The sequence below is a fragment of the Panthera tigris genome, chromosome E1 (genome assembly GCF_018350195.1).
Source record: "Panthera tigris isolate Pti1 chromosome E1, P.tigris_Pti1_mat1.1, whole genome shotgun sequence".
Lineage (NCBI taxonomy): Eukaryota > Metazoa > Chordata > Mammalia > Carnivora > Felidae > Panthera > Panthera tigris.
Genome location: NC_056673.1, coordinates 49179597 through 49199377, shown reverse-complemented (window position 1 = coordinate 49199377; position 19781 = coordinate 49179597). Strand labels below are relative to the sequence as shown.

The 19781-nt window shown below is 52.0% G+C and overlaps 1 protein-coding gene across 8 annotated transcripts in view; it reads right to left on the bottom strand.

Moving 5' to 3' along the window:
- ARSG (arylsulfatase G) overlaps positions 1–19781 on the bottom strand; it is a 66824-nt gene that overhangs the window by 36269 nt on the left and 10774 nt on the right. For 7 of the 8 annotated variants that reach the window (XR_006211335.1, XM_007077543.3, XM_042967165.1 and 4 more), the window contains exons 2-5: positions 9300–9487; positions 6146–6193; positions 4170–4287; positions 1749–1886 (exon numbers count right to left, since the gene is read on the bottom strand). Coding sequence is in view for 7 of the 8 variants with exons in the window: in XM_007077543.3 (XP_007077605.1) it covers positions 1749–1886; positions 4170–4287; positions 6146–6193; positions 9300–9487 (492 nt within the window). In the remaining variant the exon portion in view is untranslated. The remainder of the gene's footprint in view (positions 1–1748; positions 1887–4169; positions 4288–6145; positions 6194–9299; positions 9488–19781) is intronic. The other variant, XM_042967161.1, reaches the window with a different exon arrangement.

Sequence of the window (19781 nt, the reverse complement as noted above, 5' to 3'; positions counted from 1 at the left end):
TAGCCATCTGAAAAAAAGCCAGTGTTTCTCAGGAAGGTCTGAATAACTTATAAGATGCAATCCCTGAAGCCCCAATAGGCTGCCCTCCAGATTTAGGCCGTAAGTAGGTTTTATTATCAAGAATAAATTGCTGCCTCTGCTCCGCCTGTAGCCCTGCTCTCCAGAAAAATCTGTGGTTGAGCAAGGGCTTGGGGGCATCCTTGCACGTTCAAGGACTGATGTGATCTGTTTTCCACAGGTGGAGTCTGTTTTTTATTCTGCACAGGCAAACAGGCACCCGGCATGTTATTTCTTGCCCTCTGAGGTTAAGGCTGTGGGGCATACGAGAGAAACTGCTGGAAGCTGTTCCACTGCCCTGGAGGAGTCTGCAGTCTTGGGAGAAAGTTGAGCCGCCCACACAGGGGCTCATGAGAGGCCAGAGAAAAGGCAGCTGTGAAGGGTCAGGGCAGGGCTGAAGTGATGGGGTGGGGGCGACCGTGTGGGCACGTGCCTGCCCCCCACCGTCTGTGTATCTGCACCGGGCCGGGGCGCACGCCGTGGCACGGTTTCTGCTCTTTGTTATTTTTAACGAGTCATTTCTAACACTGAAGGATCAGGGGATTTCACGCAAGGGCCAGGTGTCTTGTGTGTCGCCTGTGCTTTCAAGGGCTCACCGCTCCCTGAAGCCTTACACTCAGTCTGCTTCCCTCTGTCCGGTTAGCGAGCAGGGCCCCCTAGATGCTGGAATTTGCAACCCGTGTGCATTATATTGAATAACGGCCCCCGAACGTATCTAGGGTCTCATCGCTGGAAACTGTGAGTGGCGATGCCACTGAATTAAGGATCTTGAGATAGGGAGATTCTTATACATAATCACAATAATTATGGAAGACCTTAAATATAATCACAAGTGTCCTTAAAAGAGGGAGACAGAGGGAGATTTGACTACAGAAGACAAGAAGGCAAAGGGACAACAGAAGGGGAGAGTAGAATCACGTGGCCGTAAGCCAAGGGATGCCAGCAGCCACCAGAAGACAGAAGAGGCGGGGTGCCTGGGTGGCTCGGTGGGTTAAGCCTCCGACTCTTGATTTCGGCTCGGGTCACAGTCTCACGGTTTGTGAGATCAAGCCCCACACTGGGCTCCGCGCTGTAAGCGCTTGGGATTCTCTCTTTCCCGCTCTCTCTGCCCCTCCCCCATGTGCGCATGCTCTTTTTCTCTCTCTCAAAATAAATAAGTAAACTTAAAAAAAAAAGGCGGGGGGGGGGAGACAGAAGAGACAAGAAACATTTCTCCCCTGGAATCTCCAGAAGGAAACAGCCGTGTTGATACCTTTGATTTTAGCCCCATGAGACTCATTTTGGGTGTCCAGCCTCCAGGTCTACAGGAGAACAAACTGCTGTTGTTTTAGCCAATAAGGTGGTGGAACGTTTGTTACAGCAGCAACAAGAAGCTAATACACCCTGTCAATTAACGAATCAACAAATGCCTTGAGCGCCCAGAATACAGAGGCAGACCCTCCCGTCCAGAGCTTATAGGAGAGGACAGCAGAGCGTGATCTGAGCAGGGAGATGGGAGGGTTCCTAGGAACTCTGGGAACACCCCTGCGGAATTTCTACCCCAGGCCTGGAGACTCCAGGGGAGGCTCTTCTCCAGCTTCGTGTCCAGGGGACACGCATGTATCCATCTTTGTGGGGCAGGGGGATGCCACCATGGCTGGGAGGAATGCTGAGGCCAGGGGACAGCACGTGGGGACCAGGGGACTCCTTACCTCGCGTGTTGGATGAACTGGGTAGCTTTCTCCGCATATTTCTGCGCAAGACCGCTCAGGTTCACCGGCTGCTCCACGATGTTGAGGTTTTCGTACAGAGGAAGGGCCACGTCCGTGTAACAGTCCCTCTCGTGGGTCCTGTGCGGGAACCACAGACAGCATTCATTTCCGCGACTGAAACAGCCGTGGTGTAGAACAAAATGCTTTTATGCAGCAACACATGTAAAGACAAAACACTTAATAACCCGGCCCCAGATGATTTGTCCAGTCTGCCATTTCCTCCAAGGGTAAAACCAATAAAACACCTTCTCTTCTCCACCAACAACGTTTATGCTCCTCAGACAGGCCTGGCCACTCCGCAAAGCTCACAAAGGCTTCCGTGAGCTACAGAAATCGTTCCTCCCATCTTGTCGGGAGAGAAACTGAGGTCCAAACAAACCAAATTACTCAAGCAGAGTCCCATAGCCAATGAATAGCCCCCATCCCTGGCTCTCTCCACTGACCTCCCTAAATGATGCCTTCCATCTATGGGGTGCTAATGCTTGGTGCTTTCCTAGGTCGGCCATCGGGACTCTGTGTGACATGACATCTAACAAAAACACAGATGGCCAGGGACAACTTAAAAGTTTCAAACCATGTTAGGAGAATTGGGAGAAGCTTTAGCCATTGGAAAAAGTGGGGGTCAAACCAGTTTTATCTCCTGGAAAAAAAAAAAAAAACCCTTAGCCCTTGGTCTTATAGATGGAGATGAACCTCGCATGTGAATGTCCCAACACATGTGGCTGAATTAGGACCCTGGCCGTGACCGTGGCAAATCACCTAAGCTTTTTTTTATTTTTAAAGCAAGATTCTTTTTTTCTTTTAATGTTTATTTATTTTTGAGAGAGATAGAGAGACACAGGTGCAAGCAGGGGAGGGGCAGAGAGAGAGGGAGACGCAGAATCCGAAGCAGGCTCCCAGCTCTGAGCCGTCAGCACGGAGCTCGACATGGGGCTCGAACTCACGGACCGCGAGATCACGACCTGAGCCGAAGTCAGATGCTGAACTAACTGAGCCACCCAGGCGCCTGTCGATTCTTTTTTATTTTTTTTAAGTTGATTTATTTATTTATTTATTTATTTTTTGAGAAAGAGACAGAGAGGGAGCAGGGGAGGGGCAGAGAGAGAGGGAGAGACAGAAAATCCCAAGCAGGCTCCGCCCTGTCAGTGCAGAGCCAGACGAGGGGCTCAAACTCATGAACTGGGAGATCATGACCTGAGCCGAAATCAAGAGTCGGGAGCTTAGTTGACTAAGCCCCAGGCGCCCCCACCTAAGCTCTCAGACCCCAACTCCTCATCTGCAGCGCGCCCCTGCCCTCTGAAAGGGCCAAACAAGACAACAAATGGTTAGCACTTTGCACGTTGTGCGGCATACTAGCAACTCCATAAACACCGAGGCCCTCTGCCCTGGCCGCCACGGGACCAGGAGAGAAGCCGAGAAACATGGAGAGAGAAAGGGTACCGAGAGCCATCTCCGGGAGGAACTCTGTCCCCATGGTGCAGATAAGCATCGGAAAGAGACGAAAATCCCTCATCACACTTTGATGCAAACCCCGCCCCCCCTTACAAAAGCTTGGGGGACAAGGTGAGACTGGGGTCAATAGTCGTCAAGGGCCACAGTCTGTGAAAAAGAGGAAAAGGTTATGACTCTACTGGGCATCCTCATGCTAACGCCCATCGTTGGTGTCACGTGTTTTAGGTTTTTATGACCTTGTGGCAACTCCACCATCAGCTAAAATATCTCCCTTCCCCCCCTCCCACTAAGCCACCCCCCCCTTTTCTTTTCTATTCGATTTAACATGGATTTAAAGGGGCCCGGCTGACATGTCATACCAAGTGTGACCACAGATGTGCCCCCCGAGCCGCAGCTGGTAAGGAGGGCAGCGACGAGACGTATCGCACTTCACTTCTCCCCCTGCGACGTGCACACGAAGCCACTGGCGTCTTGTGAAAAGGGAGGCCTGGGATGGAGGGGTGGGCATCTGAAATTCTGCTTTTCTAACAAGCACCCGGATGACTGCCACGCTGCTGGGCCAGCGACCACCCTTCGTGCAGCAAGTAGGCTCTAGACTCAGAGGGACCCAGATGGGGAACCAGTGTCTCTGCCTCTTACGGCTCCAGGGTGACCTGGGCAAGCAGGCCCTTCCCTGTACCTTCACTGGTTTCCTTACTTGCAAGGTCAGGATAAATACCCACCGCACGCAGTGGTCCCACGGCTTCCAGAGCCCGAGACAATTTCTCAATAAACGGCCATTATTATGTTAACTATTGTGTTATTCATGAGCCAGCTAAGGCTTCCCTTCCCCGCCCCCTCCTGAGGGACTACACCCTTAGGACTTCACCTTGCTCTGGAGCCCACTCTCTGTTCCTTGGATCGGATTACCTTGACGGTCCGTCCCCGTCCCCCCGTGGACACGCTGGACAAGGAGGGTGGTTGTAGCCCGGGGTATCGGTGCAGCCCATGTCGTGGCTGTATGGGATTCCAAAGTAGTAATCAAAACCTGGAAGAGAAGCAATCGGTGAGCACCCCCACTTGGCTTCTGTGCTGTGAGCCTGCATTCTTACACCCAGGACAAAAATTTAATTTTCCATGATTTAATACTGCAGTGCTGTGGAGTATGTAATTAAAAGGGGATTTGATTAATATCCCTTTGTAGTATGCAAAGAAAACTCTTTGCTGGGTTCTGGCTGTAAGACTAGATTTGCAAAACATCTTGGGATTAGAGTTAACCCAGAGTGGGAGGAAGTGGAGAGAATTATTGAACACCTACCGTCCCAGTGCAGTTATGAACACACTCAGTAAGCATTTGATGAAAATCAAGTACATGCATGGTACTTCAAGGAATAAAAGAGACTGCCCTCAAGAGACTGAAGGGGAAGCAAGATATATAGATTAAACTGTAAGAGGTTGGGATGCGGGGAATGGAGAACGAGGACAGGGTACCAGGGAAGAGATACAAGAAGCAGGAGGCGATATGAGTAAACGTGGAGATAGGAAACAAGGCACCTCAGAATGCCCAAGTCGGCAGGCCTTTCCAGACTATCTGGTCCAGGGACACAAGTATATGGCAGGTGCTCTCGCTTCTCAGTCCCAATGGCAGACTCCACGAATCCAAGATGGCACCACTTCCTGCTGAGCAAGATCCACTCTCAGTATCCCTCATCACAGGAACTCCAGAAATACGCACTCAAGGTGTCGACACCCTGATCTGGTTCAACCTCCTCACTTGTCAAGGAGGAAGAAAGACCAAGTGGGAAAAGTAAGTTCTGCACTAATTTTTAGTCAGTGGAAAAGCCAGGTCCACACTTCCTTCACCTGCCGTTCTTAAAAAGCACATGTAGGAGATGCCATGGCAGCCCAACTGGAAAATGGGGCACAAGGGAAGAGAGGGGGAGGACGGAGCACCGGAGAGGCGGAGGGAGTTGGAGAGGGTGCTCTCCCAGCGGGAGCCCGAGGCTGAAGGCTGGTTGCAGGCTGGTTCTCTGAAAGCCATTCTCCAAACGCAAAGATCTTCAGACACACATGTTCCCCCATGTCTAGGAGAGAACATCGCATGGAAATAGAGGGAGACATTGGGGCGGAGGAGGGGAGAAGTCTACAAAATAGAGAACCGTGTTCAAGGAGAAAGCCATCCATTTGTTTCTCCAATAGCAGGGTAGCAGAGAAGCGCATGCCAAGTAGCGACAGGGGAGAAGCCACGGAAGTTGACGTAATGATCAACCGCCTTGAAGAGAAAGTCCGAGGAGGACTCTCATATGAAATGGAAGAGGCAGGTCAGGGGGAGAGCAGAGGCAAAAACCACAACTTTGGAAAGCCATCGAAAATTCGGTGAATTGGACATTCAGAGAGCTTATCCGTCAGCACACTGACTTCAGGATCGTTGGCTCAGGCAGCTCGATCTTGGCCTATTCTCCAAGGCCCCGAGCGTCGGAAATCTGAGGCGGTGAACGGCTGCAGGAAGAAGGCAAGAGAGAGCATCTCCCGTTTGGATTGATGATCTGCTTCTGTGAACCCTCGGGACAATTTGCACTTGCTACGACACTGGACATGTCTGGACCTCACGGGGCCAAATGTTCCCTGAGACGTGGCCACAGATGGGCTCACGATGGGAAGGCCAGAAAGGGCAAGCAGACACCAAAGAGGGGGGTGTCCAGGAAAGATGCCACGCGAGAAGGGCATGACACCAAGGGGAGCCCTGGGTCCCCCAAATGCACCTAAGTGACCCTGTGAATAAAGATGTCCTAACTCGGGAGAGGTGTACCCCAGGCGCAGGATGGCTTAAATGTTAATGGAATCCTTTTACACCAAGATCTTTACTTCCTGTTTCCCAGGTAACAAATTCCCCAAAGAATTCTTACCGCGGAAGTTGGGGTGGTAAGATCCATGGTGCCCGAGATGCCATTTGCCTGTAGGAAAGCAAGAGAGAGACTTTCAGACGAATCCCCATGGGGGCTCCCAGCGCCTTTGGGGAGCTGATCACATACTCAGTTCCCCATCAGTGCTGTCCTTTCCTGAGGACGAGCAAAGAGAGGCTGTCAATGCTGTGTGAAAGCCAAGCCTCGCTCTCTGGGACTGAGAGGGAGCCAGGATGAGTCAGGTTCTACCCAGGAAAGCACAGAGTGAAAAGGAAGACAAGCCTTTCCCAAGGGCCCAGAGAAGCCAGCAGGCTGAGCTTCTGCTCCTCTAAGAGCATTCAGTGCCCACAGCGACCCCATGTAGCCCACTGGACCTGCTCTACCCTCCTGCGCTGGGGCCCCTGCCGAAGCTCGGAGGACAGGTGCGCGCTCCAGATAGACTTGGAGATGCCTGGTTCCCTCCTGGTTTCATCATGCTCTCTGACCAACATCAGCAGCCCGCGGAGCCTGCACAGGGACCACCTCCCCACCCCCCACCCCGGCCTGCTGCTGCCCCAGTGAAGAGACCCTCACCTGGACAGCAAAGGAGGAAGTTAAAATTCACGGCTGCGCCTCGCTCTGTAAATGCGTTTCTTTGCGGAGAATGACTGGGTGATGTGTGGCAAAAACTCTGACCACGTTTGAGCTTTCTGACCTGCTAATTCCGCTTTGAGAAGCAGGGATCGCAGGGAAACCAGCCACGGGGCAAGGGGCAGAGAACGCGGTACACAGATCTTAACAGCGGCGGCACCGAATGATGCACAAGGGAAAGAAAGAAACAGGCAACCACAGGACTGTGGCTGAAGCAAGTTACTTTGCAAGGCCTCGATGAAATACTACCAAACTCTCTTTTAGAGACAAATGCATGTAGCAAAAGGTAATAACCAGGGAATCTAGGTAAAGGGTACAGGGGTGTCTATTATTCCCTTTTTGCAACTGCTCTGTAGGTTTGAAAAAAAAAAATGTAACATAAGATAGAGGGGAAGTGGGTTAAGCACTCATGTGGAAGTCTTGGATGAAGCATCACGTGGAAATGCAAAATTATATTAAAATGTTTAAGCTGTTTCTAAGATTATTAAAATTCTAATAAATAGATAAAATGTATTACACAGAACTATAAAATAAGGGGCACCTTATAAAATAAGGTGGCTCAGTCGGTTAAGCATCCGACTTCGGCCCAGGTCATGATCTCGCGGTCCGTGAGTTCGAGCCCCGCGTCGGGCTCTGTGCTGAGAGCTCGGAGCCTGGAGCCTGCTTCAGACTGTGTGTCTCCCTCTCTCTCTGCCCCTCCCCCGTTCATGCTCTGTCTCTCTCTGTCTCAAAAATAAATAAACGTTAAAAAAAAAAAATTTAAAAAAACGTTAAAAGAAGAAATATAAGATATGAGGAAGGGGTTAAAAGGAGGACCTAGTGATATCTGTACAAGACCCTAAACCAAGGTTAGAAGCAAAGCGTGGGTGGTGCCCACGGTGTTGAGATCGCTTCGGTGGGTTTTTTGTTTTTCCCACAAGCATGCTTACAGGGAACTCATAATCACAACACAATGTGGCCGAATATCCAGTCTCTAAGACGCCAAAGGTAGATCGGAGGGGGAAGGGAGAGTTCATGTGCCATCAGTGGCTCACTGGGAGTTCAAAGGCATGAAGAGGGAAGGGCAAGCCACAGCAAACTCAGCTCAGGTACAGCCCAGCCGAGTCCCAGGGGCCAAACCCTTCCAGGCTGTGACCACGACAGGGATGCGTGTGATGGGGCCAATAAGGATACTCAGCCCCTCGTGGGAGCTTCAGGGTAATTATACCTCCGGCGTACGGGCAGGAAGGGATGGAAAAGGAGAGATCTTATAGCTCCTCCCCCTGGGGCTCGCCCGCCTGGGACAATGAATGAATGCCACGCTCCAGTCTGACCTTCTGTAAAAGTATGTGGGGCTCCTCGAACCAGAGGAGAAGGTGAGGCGGACACCAGAAACCGGAGCCTCCTACAGGTTAACACGGGCGCTCCAGGCATCAAGAACACCCCCACAGGGACCCTCGCGGCCATCCTGTTTGTTGGAAACCCTCCCTTGCCACGTCGTGTAAGAAGGGAGGCAGGAATCCCAGGGGACCCAGCTCTTGGAAAGTCAGAACAACAAGCACAGGCAGCCTAAGGGTGCTGTTGGGACTGCTGCGTTGTCTTGGCCTCTGGAGGGAAGGCCAGAGGTGGAGCAAAGCATCGGAGCAAGGCTGGGCAGACACACCTGTCTAGATCCTCCTGCGACAGGGTGGGCGACACTGAACAGGTCTCTCCACCGTCTGAAAGTCAATCTTCTAACGTACAGCCTGGGGGAAATTATCATCTCACAAGGGATCTCCCTACCCTGATGCAAAGAAAAACTTAGCTCACTACCTGGCTACGTGTAGCACATGTTGAGTATACAGAAATTTAAGAAGAAAGGAAGCCACTGGATGGCGTGGCAGATGCCGCCGTTTGCCTACCTTACACCCATGCCCCCACTTGTCCTGCTAACAGAACTTCGGTTTTGTTCAGGGGATCGGAGACCCGTGCCCAAATCCAAGTCGATCATTGTAATCCTAACCCCAGTTTTCCCAGCCTTCCCTGCGGCAAGGTGTGGCCATAGAAATCCACTGAGAAGATTTAAGTGCTTTTCTGCCCGGAGGGAGGGAGAGTGTCTGAGAACAGATTTGCTCTCTCAGAAGAAGTGAATACAGGAGGCCACGGGAGGCTGGCACCTCCTCCCGTCTGTTTCTCCTTCCTTGAGGCCAAATTATGGTGAATGGTACTGAGCAGCTCTGTTGCAACCAAGAGGCAACAAGCGGCAGGACAAAAAGAGCAGAAAAAACAGAAATGGTTTCCTTGAGCCGCCCAGCCAATGAAAGCAATCACTCACCTCTAAGCTTGTTACCATGGGAGAAAAACAACTCCATTGATGGTTTTAGTTCCCTGTTAGGTCTCTTCAGTTACTTATAGCTGAGAGCCTTCCTAACATTGACAGCAGGAAATCAACAAAAAGCAGACATGAACAGAAGAGGGTAATGGCACGTTGGGGCTACCCAAACACAAAGCGGGCACCCCATAAGTGCTATGGGAGGTGGGGGTCCCGGCTGCGGAGCTCCAGGGTTACCTATCATCCCAGTGACATAGCCAGCTTGCCGCAGCACCTCAGCCAAGGTGGTCTCATTGAGCGGAAGACCCCCCACGGAAGTGACCGCAAAGTTGTGCGTGACTCCATTGCGAAGGCCGAGCCGTCCGGTGAGCAGGGAGGCCCTGGAGGGGGAGCAGGTGGAGGCAGCTGCATGGAAATCCACAAACCTGCACAGAAAGAAAGGGGATGGGGTCCCTCCATCCCCAGAAAGCCAAACCGAGAGAAACTCGATTCCCGCCCAGTTCCCAGGATCTCAGGGCTGGGAAGAGCTCCAAGACCACCCAGTGAAGGGACAGGTTAGGAAAATGAAGGTCAGAAGGGTCGTGCAACTAATTCAAGGTCACACAGCTAATTCAAATTGTCTTCATCCAGAATATTTAGTGGATCCTGTTGATCCTGTTTATCCCACATTTTGCATTCATCCAGTCACTAAAATTTGTATCTCTAAAATCAATACCCGTGGACATTCCCAGGTGCTCCAAAACTTTGTGTCTTGCAACACGCACATCCCTAGCTGAGGTTGAAGAAGGCGGCCTCCTTGGTTTGGCTCTCGTACTGCGAGCAAGTGCCTTCCTTTCCACCGTCCATTGAGTGCTACAGTTTTTGCATTTCTGTGCTTTCTGTTGGTGATTTTGCTGTGTAACATGGTCCCCAAGAGTAAGACTGAAGGGCTGCCTACCGCTTCCAAGTGCCAAAAGGCTGTGATGTGCCTCATGGAGAAAACACAAGTGTTAGACAAGCTTCATTCAGGAACGAGTTACCGTGCGGTCTGCCCTGAGCTCCGTGTTAACGAATCAAAAACCACAGTACACAAGACGTCTTTAAACAGAAACACACAAGGACAAAACAAGGTTCTGTAGTGATCTGTTGGCAAAAATGTAACCAGAGGCTCACGGGAGTCTAACTCTGCAGATCCCCTAGAAGCAATGGTTCGGTATTCCGCGATCCAGCGTTCACGGCGACTTTATAGAGTAACTATTGCCAATGACAAGAATCGGCTGTATCTACTACACATTACTGGATGCCCAGCCTTTTTTTTTAGACATTGTGGAGAAATATAAAAGAAGTCTAGCCATTTTCTTGCCCTCAAGGAACGTGATTAAACTTAATGTCGCAACTGGCCACGTGGGTCTCCCGACGGGATTATGTGAAGTTGATATCATCAAGGATTCTTATCAAGAGCATTGAACCTGAACCTCATCATGCCTCTGGACCTAATTTCCAGGTTACAGGAAATACAGCTGACAGAACAGATTAACTGACACCACAAGGAAATCATCTTAACAAACCATCTGACAACATTCTACGACATTCCACCACAACTGGTGTAGTTCTTCAAAAAGTCAATATCCGAGCAAAAAGTGGCATAGTGGGGGATATTCTACACTAAAGGACACTAAAGAGACAACCCAAATGTAATACGTGACCCTTGGCTGGATTCCAGTTCAAACATGCCAAGAGCACATTTGGGGGCTAATTAGGGAAACTCGATAGGAGCTGCCTGTAAGATGCCATGGGGGGAATCGTCGTCCATTTTCTGGATTACAGCCACGTAGAGGAATGTTTTTGTTCTTTTTTTTCTTCCGGTTATACTGGCATATGACATTGTATTCACTGAAGGCGTACAACATAACGATTTCACACGTGTATTTACTGGGAAACGATACCCACAATAAGTCTGGTGAACAGACCGCACTTCACACATAGCTACCCTTTGTGTGTGTGCGTGATGAGAATTTTTAAGATCTGCTCTCTTATCAACTTTCAGACGCACAAGACAGTGTTGTTAATTATAGTCACCGTGCTGTGAGTTCCGTGCCTTAGAGCTTACTTATCTCATGACTGGAAGTTTGCACCTTTGGACCCCTTCACCCATTTCCCCCACCCCTCCCCCTGGCAACTACCACTCTGTTCTCTGCATCTAGAACTTTTTTTTTTTTTTTTTTTTTTTAGATTCCACATATAAGTGAGATCATATAATATTTGTCTTTGTCTCACTCCTTTTACCTAGCATAATGTCTACAAGGTCCACCCACGTTGTCAAAATGGCAGATTTCCTTCTTTTACAGCTAAATAATCTTCCATTGTCTATTACATAATACAAAAATGGACATTTTTATTACATTTAGAAAATATTTTTACTACGTTCAGAAAGATTTTAGGGGCCCACTTGGTTAAGCTCAGTTGGTTAAGCATCAGACTCTTGATTTTGGCTCCCGTCATAATCTCACAGTTCATGAGATCAAACCCCACGTTGGGGCTCTGGGCTGACAGGGAGAGGGAGGAGCCTGCTTGGTATTCTTTCTCTCTCCCTATGTCTCTGCCCCTCCCTGACTCATGCATGCACGCGTGTACATTCTTTCTCAAAATAAATAAACTTAAAAAAAAAAGAAAGTTTTTATTACATTAAGAATGCTGGAATTCTTTTTTTTTTTTGAGAGAGAGACAGACAGAGCGTGAGTGGGGGAGGGGCAGAGAGAGAGCCAGACACAGAATCCGAAGCAGGCTCTGGGCTCTGAGCTGTCAGCACAGAGCCCAGTATGGGGCTGCAACTCACGAACTGTGAGATCATGACTTGAGCCAAAGTCAGATGCTTAACTGAGGCGCCCCAAGAATGTTTTTATTCTTGAGAGATGTATGCTATAGTGTTTATAATAAAAGAGCATAATATCTACACCCTTCGAATGACTCAAAAAAAAACCCACCTTCTTTATAGGGAGAGCGAGTACAAATAAAAATGGCAAAATGCTAATAACAATTGAGTATACTGTCCTTTTCATTTTCCTTTATATTGAAGATTTTTAATATTAAGACTTAATATTTAATATTTAATATTAAAAGTTTCAAAAGGATGACAATCTGGAGTCTAGAATGAGCAGAGCTATGACAGGATGGGTGGCCAGGCTGGCCGGGAGGGCAGGGAGGACAGGTGGCTTAAAGGTCAGGTAAGCACCTCAGAACTATGTGCATCCAGGCTGCTGGGAGCCCGGTGGGTGAGCTCAGCCATGCTGGGCAGAGCGAAGCCCAGGGTCCTGGGGTGGATAAGGGACTGGCCCACAGGCGCCAGGTCAGCAGAGCAAAGCCAGGCTCAGTGCCTCTCTCCTCCTCTCCACATATGACCCATCCTCACCTAGGGGCCGGGAGGAGGGGGGTGGGGGGCCTTTAAAAGTGCTCCTCTGACCACTGCTTAATACTCTAAAAATGATTGCCTGGTGTGCCCTGAAAGCCCGCTCCCTCGCAGTCCACCTTCCGGGCCTCTCCCTCCCTGCCTCCCTCGGGCGCCAGCACAGGGGGCTTCTGGGTCTTTTTTAGGATCTGCAGATTGCCAGCTCCTTCCCAAGGTCTGCCTGCACCTGGCACGCTCACCCAGACCTTTGCGTGGCCCATCCTCCCCGTTCAGTTTTCCCGCAAGGGGGCCTCCGCTGCCCTCTCATCAGGCACCCTGAGTGCATAGTTGGTAACACTGATCCCAACCCGAATTACCTGGTTTATTTTTATGTCCTTTCTTTCTGGGCCAACTTCCCTCCATGCAAGCTCCCTGGGAGGAAGGCTTTGCCTGTCGCTCACCGCTTATCTCGGGCTCCTAAAACTGGGCTCTACAAATACAGGGTGGAGGGCCTTTTGGGATGAGCACTGGGTGTTGTATGGAAACCAATTTGACAATAAATTTCATATATTGAAAAAAAAAAACACACAAATACAGGGTGGAGGGGAGGAGGGAGAACGGGGAGGGGGGAGGAGAGGGGAAGAGAAGGGTCTTTCCTTCCCAACAACTTCATTGAAAATGTAACCCAACCTCGGGGCGCCTGGGTGGCTCAGCCGGTTGGGCACCGACTTCGGCTCAGGTCATGATCTCACGGCCCGTGAGTTCGAGCCCCGCGTCGGGCTCTGTGCTGACAGCTTGACAGCTCAGGGCCTGGAGCCTGCTTCGGATTCTTTGTCTCCTTCTCTCTCTGCCTCTCTCCCACTTGGATCCTCTGTCCCCCTCTCTCTCTGCCCCTCCCTGCTTGCGTGCCCTGTCTCTTAAAAATAAATAAAACATTTAAAAATAAGTAAATAAAGGGACTCCACCTGCAGCCTCTCTCCCCCCTACGAGGACCAACTCTACTAAAGAGAAAGCCCTTACGAGTCTATAATGTTTTCACGTCCCTCGTCCCTCAGAGACGCCCTCCGGAGCAACCCCCCGGCCTGAGTACAGCCAGCAGGGCCCTGAACACCCTGCCCTTCGCCATGACCTTGGCATTTGCAGAGGTGCTGGCCCTAAAGAGCAGTGAGGTCTGCAACCCCGCCAGCAACACGGTGGTTTCCCCTTTTCTTGTTTCTTTCCTTTTTTCTCCATCTTTTAAAAAAATATTACACTCAAGCCTAGGGGCGTCTGGTGGTTCCCTAGGTTAAGCATCCGACTCTTAGTTTGGGCTCAGGTCAGGATCTCACAGTTCATGGGATCGAGCCCTGAGTCAGCCTCTCTGCTGTCGGCGTGGAGTCTGCTTTGGATCCTCTAGTCTCCCTCCTCTGTCCCTCCTCTGCCTGTTTTCTCTCTTTCTCAAAAATAAATAAACATCGGGGTGCCTGGCTGGCTCGGTAGGTTAAGCGTCCAACTTCAGCTCAGGTCATGACCTTGTGGTCTGTGAGTTCGAGCCCCACGTCGGGCTCTGTGCTGACAGCTCAGGGCCTGGAGCCTGCTTCCAATTCTGTGTCTCCCTCTCTCTCTGCCCCTCCCCTGCTCATGCTCTGTCTCTCTCTGTCTCAAAAATAAATAAAACATTAAAAAAAAAATTTTAAACGTACTAATTGTCACTGAATTGTTCGCTTTAAAATGGTTCATTTTAGGTCATGTGAATTTCACTTCAATTAAAAAAAAAAAAACAAAACCCAAATCTTACAGACTAAGAGGAAAACGCCTGAAGAGAATGTCTCAGGTAGGAGAAAAGGCCCCTTAAGCTGGCTGTCAGATCTGTAGTTCTTCGGATGAGAAAATACTCATTTAACGTTTTATTTATTTTTGAGAGAGAGAAAAAGAGAGAGAGAGAGAAAGTGGGGGAGGGGCAGAGAGAGAGGCAGACACAGAATCTGAAACAGGCTCCAGGCTCTGAGCTGTCAGCCCAGAGCCCGATGGGGGCTCAAACCCACGAACCGCGAGATCATGACCTGAGCCGAAGTCGGACGCTTAACCGAGTGGGCCACCCAGGCTCCCGGAGAAAATACTCATTCAAAACCAAGGTGGTGATCTATCATTTCTTTCCTTTTATTCCCAAGATACCGGCAAGCAGCAAGCCGGGGCAGCTCTGTTAGGTGCTAAGGAAGCAAAGGTACAGTCTCTGTCCTCGATGACCTTACAGTTTACTTTCTGAACAAAAGCCTTATGAGGTCATTTCTACTTCACTAGGGATGGCCATAAGCACATACTTAGTGCTAACTGTGGACATGGCCCTTTACGTGTGTTAACTTGTCTAACACAGCAGCCTGTAGGATGTGTATTGTAAGGACTCCCGTTACAGATGGGGAAACTGAGGCAGTGGGACACGGGAGAGACACAGCGTGTCCCCAGGCACTCTGCTCCACCCCTGCCCTCAGCCTTACACCACGAAGCCAGGTATCCAAGGGCGGTCTTCCAACTCACGCCCGTCCAACTCCAAACCCCATGCGTGTGCCGTTTAACCGCACTGTCCCCGCTAGGACCTCCAGAGCTTGCCTGCAAAGCCAAAGGGAAGGGGCCGGGAGACACCCCCTCCACAGTGGGCGGAGGAGACGGAGTGAGCTTCTTACGCAGAAAGAAAACGTGCCCGCCCCCCCCCCCCAGACCCAGGGTGAGGGAGGCGGCACAGGGTGTTGGCACAAGACGAGGCTTTGAGGCTTCATCATCCGAAGACTGGCATGGCTCACGCAGGCATGTGCGCACAGGCACACCCGTGTCAAAATGCAGCTGACAGAATTGCTAACGGGGCCTCAGAGGAGCTTCTGGAGAAAAGATGACAAAACCCCGATGTGATCGATCGATTCGGGTTTGGCCTGGGAGTTTCCAGTCCTGATAACCTTCCAGAGAAACACCAGGCACCTGAACGTCTGGTCTCACCCGAGTCCTGCCTGGAAACGGGAGGCCGCGTGCGACAGCCATGGTTCCGGGAACTGGTGCTTCTGGAAAGAACAGTTCTCCACCGGGTTTCCCCCGCTCCAGGCACCCTTGGCCCACACCAGCTGGTTCCCACAGCCTCCGCCCCACAGAGTTCACCCAGGAGATGGGGTAATTCCCTAACGCCGTGTTTCAAGGCAACAAGTGGCACAGAAGGGACATCACGAGGGAGCCGTGAGAGCCCGAAGAGGTGCAGGCCCGGCCCTGCAGCTGCTCTGGGGAGCAGGTTGCGGGCTGCCTTCATCCGACAGAACGAGGGCACGGAAGGTCTGTGCCCCAACACGCACAGCCAGCTCCACGGCGAGGCGGCTGTCTGTCTCGGGGAGCCCAGGAGGAAGCATGTGCAACTCCCCTGTGTGCGCATCTCCGGGACTCCTCCAAAGCATCCCCACCTGCCAGACATCCTGGGGCCACAAAGGTCCTGGGTGTTGGGGGGGCAGTCGGTAGCCCCTACTCTTAGAATCCCAAACCAGGTTGCACCTCGCAGATCACGCTTTTGCTCCCAAGACAAACGATCATCTCTACCCAGCCTATCCTGCCCTCCTCCCCGAGTTGGAAGGTGCAGGACGCTCCCCGCTCACCGTCCTCACCGCCCCTTGTGATAATCCGTACCCCTCGCGGCAAACGCTTCCAAAGCACTCACTACACCCCAGGCACTCGACGCACTTTGGGTCCAGAGCGTCTGCTGCCCCGGGACTCATTCTGGGTTGAATGTACGGGCTGGCCCAAGCCTGTGGGTGTCAGCTCTTTCCCACAACAGAACCAGCTGCACAGTTTGCAGGGCCCTGTGCAAAAGAAGACGAGGGAGCCCTTGTTGGAAATGGACCAGGCATTTCAAGACGGCAACGAGAGAGCTTTCAACCAAGCGAGGGGCCCTCCGAAAGCACGGAGCCCCCCGTGTGGCTGCACGGGTCACCCGCCCACACGGCTGGCCCCGCCCAGCAGCGTCGGTTGCGTCTCGAACCCCCGTCCCCTCTCGGGCCACTGGGCTTCCCAGAGCAAGAAGAGAAAGGCCCACTGGCCTCGGGCCCCAGACGTCGCTCCCATGTACCACGCGGTGGTTTGTCTGCCAGTCTCTGCAAGTTTATCCGGTTCTGCTCGAGATTCATGCCTGCACACCCACTCTCCCCTTCCAGTGTCCCCTATCTCAGTGAACAGCACCGCCTCCCACTCAGTCACTTGGTCCAAACGCCTCACCCCGATTCCTCTCTTCCCCTCCCCCTCCACAGCCAAAGTACTAGCACATTCTTGAAAAGACCCTTCTTCCAACCGTACCCAGAATCTACCCATTTCTCTCCACCTACCTGCTAACATCCTAGTCCAGGCTTCTATCATCCTGCACCCAGACCACTACCATGGTCTGTATTGTCTTCCCCAGGGCCACCGTGGTGTATAACCCCAGGGGGTGCCATTCACACTGCTGTCCGGAGTTGAGCAGTGCACAATCTGTCCAGCTGTATGTGGGAACCCTGTTCCCCGCTTCCATTCCCGCCCTCAATTCTCCCTCCCCCACTCTCCCCCAAGGGGCAGCTGAAGTAATCTCAAAACCTGTTTATCGACTAACATTAATTCCTGGCTGGAAACCCTCTCGCGGGCTCTCATCGCAGTCTAAGTAGATCCAAAGTCATTTTCGTGGTCTGCAGGCCCTCCGTCGGAGCTGCCCAGCCTGGAGCTGGAGCACACAGAAAGGGCCAAACGGGCCCCAGTTTTCCAAGATCGGGTTCCTCTCGGCCCCAGGGGCAGCCCGGTGGGGCCCCGGGGCAACTGGAGGCCCCAGGGCAGTCTTACCCCAGCTGTGTGCACCATTCCAGGGAAAGCACTCCCCCGAGAGCACACGGAGACAGTCCTTGGGCAAGGGTGCCAGGATTGTCACCTCTAAGTGCCCAGGAGCCTCGCTGGAGTTCCGCTAACCACAGCAGAGCTTGCTGGGGGAGCTCAGGGAGGAACCCATAGCCCTTTCCAGCAAGTAGCTCACACTTCAGAGTGTCAAGACATGTGGGTAAGGAGACAAAATAAGACGGGCCCCATCTGAGAAGTACAAAGAAAAGTGCTGTGGGAGGCAGAGGGAGAGTGATAGGAAGGGTTTGTTTGGACAAACGAAGCTGGGTTCAATCCCAGCCCCCCCCCCCCCCCCCCCCCCCCCACCGCTCTGGTGTGAGACTAGACAGGTAACGGCATCTAGGCCTCAGTATCTTCCTCTGCAAAACGGGCCTAACACACCTACTTCCCCAGCTCATTTGAGGGATTCAGTGGGACGATGTGCACAAACCACCTAGCAGAGCTCCAGGTGGAGAGTAGGCTTTTGCAAACTTGTGGTAGTCAAGGTAATTCATGTCCTCATTCGCTACATGGGGAGGCAGAGGGCGCCCCAGGCAGGTAGGATAGCACGGAAGCTGGGAACCAATGGGCGGGATTCCAGGCCGCTTGGCTGCTGTTGCCACCATGCAGGCATCAGGCTCACTGCCACAGGTTATGGCACACGTCACCTCGGCCTCGATGGGCACAGAACCAAGCTCAGAGTCCTTTCTCCCAGACCTCACGTCTGCCTCCCTCCCAGTAAACCCGGCTGGAAACTGAGGCATCACCTTCCAGTCTGTCTCCCACCTCCCCCTCTTTCAGCAGCTCCCATTCCAAACGATGCCACCCAAGATCAATATGGCTGTCGTCCCTCGTCCGAACCACTTCAGTGACCTTCCAAGACGCCAGGCTCGCTCTCTCCAGCCCATGCTAACATGCCAGTGGGTCATGCCGTCCCCGGACCCCAAGTCTTCAGTGACTTCCTTCTGTGTGGCCACCATAACCCCCCCATGCTCTGGCTCAACCCACTTCTTCAGGCTTCTGACTCATCGCTGCCCGATGTGGGTTGAATCGTGTCCCCCAAAAAGGCACGTTGAAGTTCTAACCCCCGAGCCCCAGAACGTGACCTCATTGGATGGTTACACTGAAGATGTAGTTAGTTAAGGTGAGATCATGCTGGATTAGGGTGAATCCTTAACCTCACGTAACTGGTATCCTTATAAGAGGGGGAGAGAGGGGGTGCCTGGGTGGCTCAGTCGGTTGAGCGTCCGACTTCGGCTCAGGTCATGATCTCGCGGTCCGTGAGTTCGAGCCCCGTGTCGGGCTCTGTGCTGACAGCTCGGAGCCTGGAGCCTGTTTCAGATTCTGTGTCTCCTTCTCTCTCTGACCCTCCCCCATTCATGCTCTGTCTCTCTCCCAAAAATAAATAAACTTAAAAAAAAATTAAAAATAAATAAATAAATAAAGCCATCCGGTTTGTCGCACTTGGTTATGGCCACGCGAGGACGTGAACACATCACCCCACGAAGCCCCGGGACGTCTGGCATCCCTCCCCGCCTCAAGTCCCACACGCACCTCTCCAACCCGGCACCTCGACTTCCTGCACCTCGGCCCAGAGAGCCTGCCCCGTCCTCTTGCCCGTCCACATGCCCACCTATCCTCCGCGAGCCAGCACTGGCACCATTTTGCCTCCCCCACCCCACCCCCGGGAGGATGAGCCTGGACTTTGACTTCCGGAGCCCGTGAAACTTCCTTGCAGCCTTTTCGTGTCTGAACGTAGACGTTCGTCTAACAGCGTCTGTGCCCCACACCCACCATTGGCACAAGACCCACCGTGGGCTAAGCAGAGTAACACCACCTCTCGTCCCTCATCCTCGAGGACCATGACCCAGGCAGGGCTAGTCAGAATCCAACCTGGAACTTTCTGAACCAGACAGTAAGGAATAGCTCTCTCGTTCCCTTTGAACCTCAAACCATGAGAACGGAGGCAAGAGCCACATCTCCCATCATATGGAGGAGCCTGGAAGAATCTACCCATTGGCTCAGAAGCCCAGCACGAGACAGAACCTCTGCAGAGGTTAAGTTGATGAGCGAAAGCTATGCCCCTTATGTGCGTGGGCCGACTGAGCAGTGTTGCTGCCTCTTATGACCAGAGAGTCCTGGCTATCACAGTGTGGGTGTAATAGGATAGGAGCCCAGAATATTCCAGTGAGCAACATGAAGCCCTGCCCTCCAGTTGCCCAAAGTTCGGGAAGGGAGGTGGATAATCCCAGCGTGCGAGAGAGCTCTGTGAACACTAGGCACAGGGTGTTCCGAAAGCACACAAGGAGGGCGTACGTGTGTGCCGGTGAAGCGAGTGCGTCTCAAAAGAAGCCACGTGTGTGCTGAGGCTTAAAGTATAAATAGGCGTTAACTTTGTTTACGTGTGTCTTATCATAATAAAAATAGCTGCCGTTTATCAAGCGACTGCCACCCTAGTCATATTACGTATATTAGTTCAAATCACTAGGATTCCCCGTTTTACAGATAAGGGA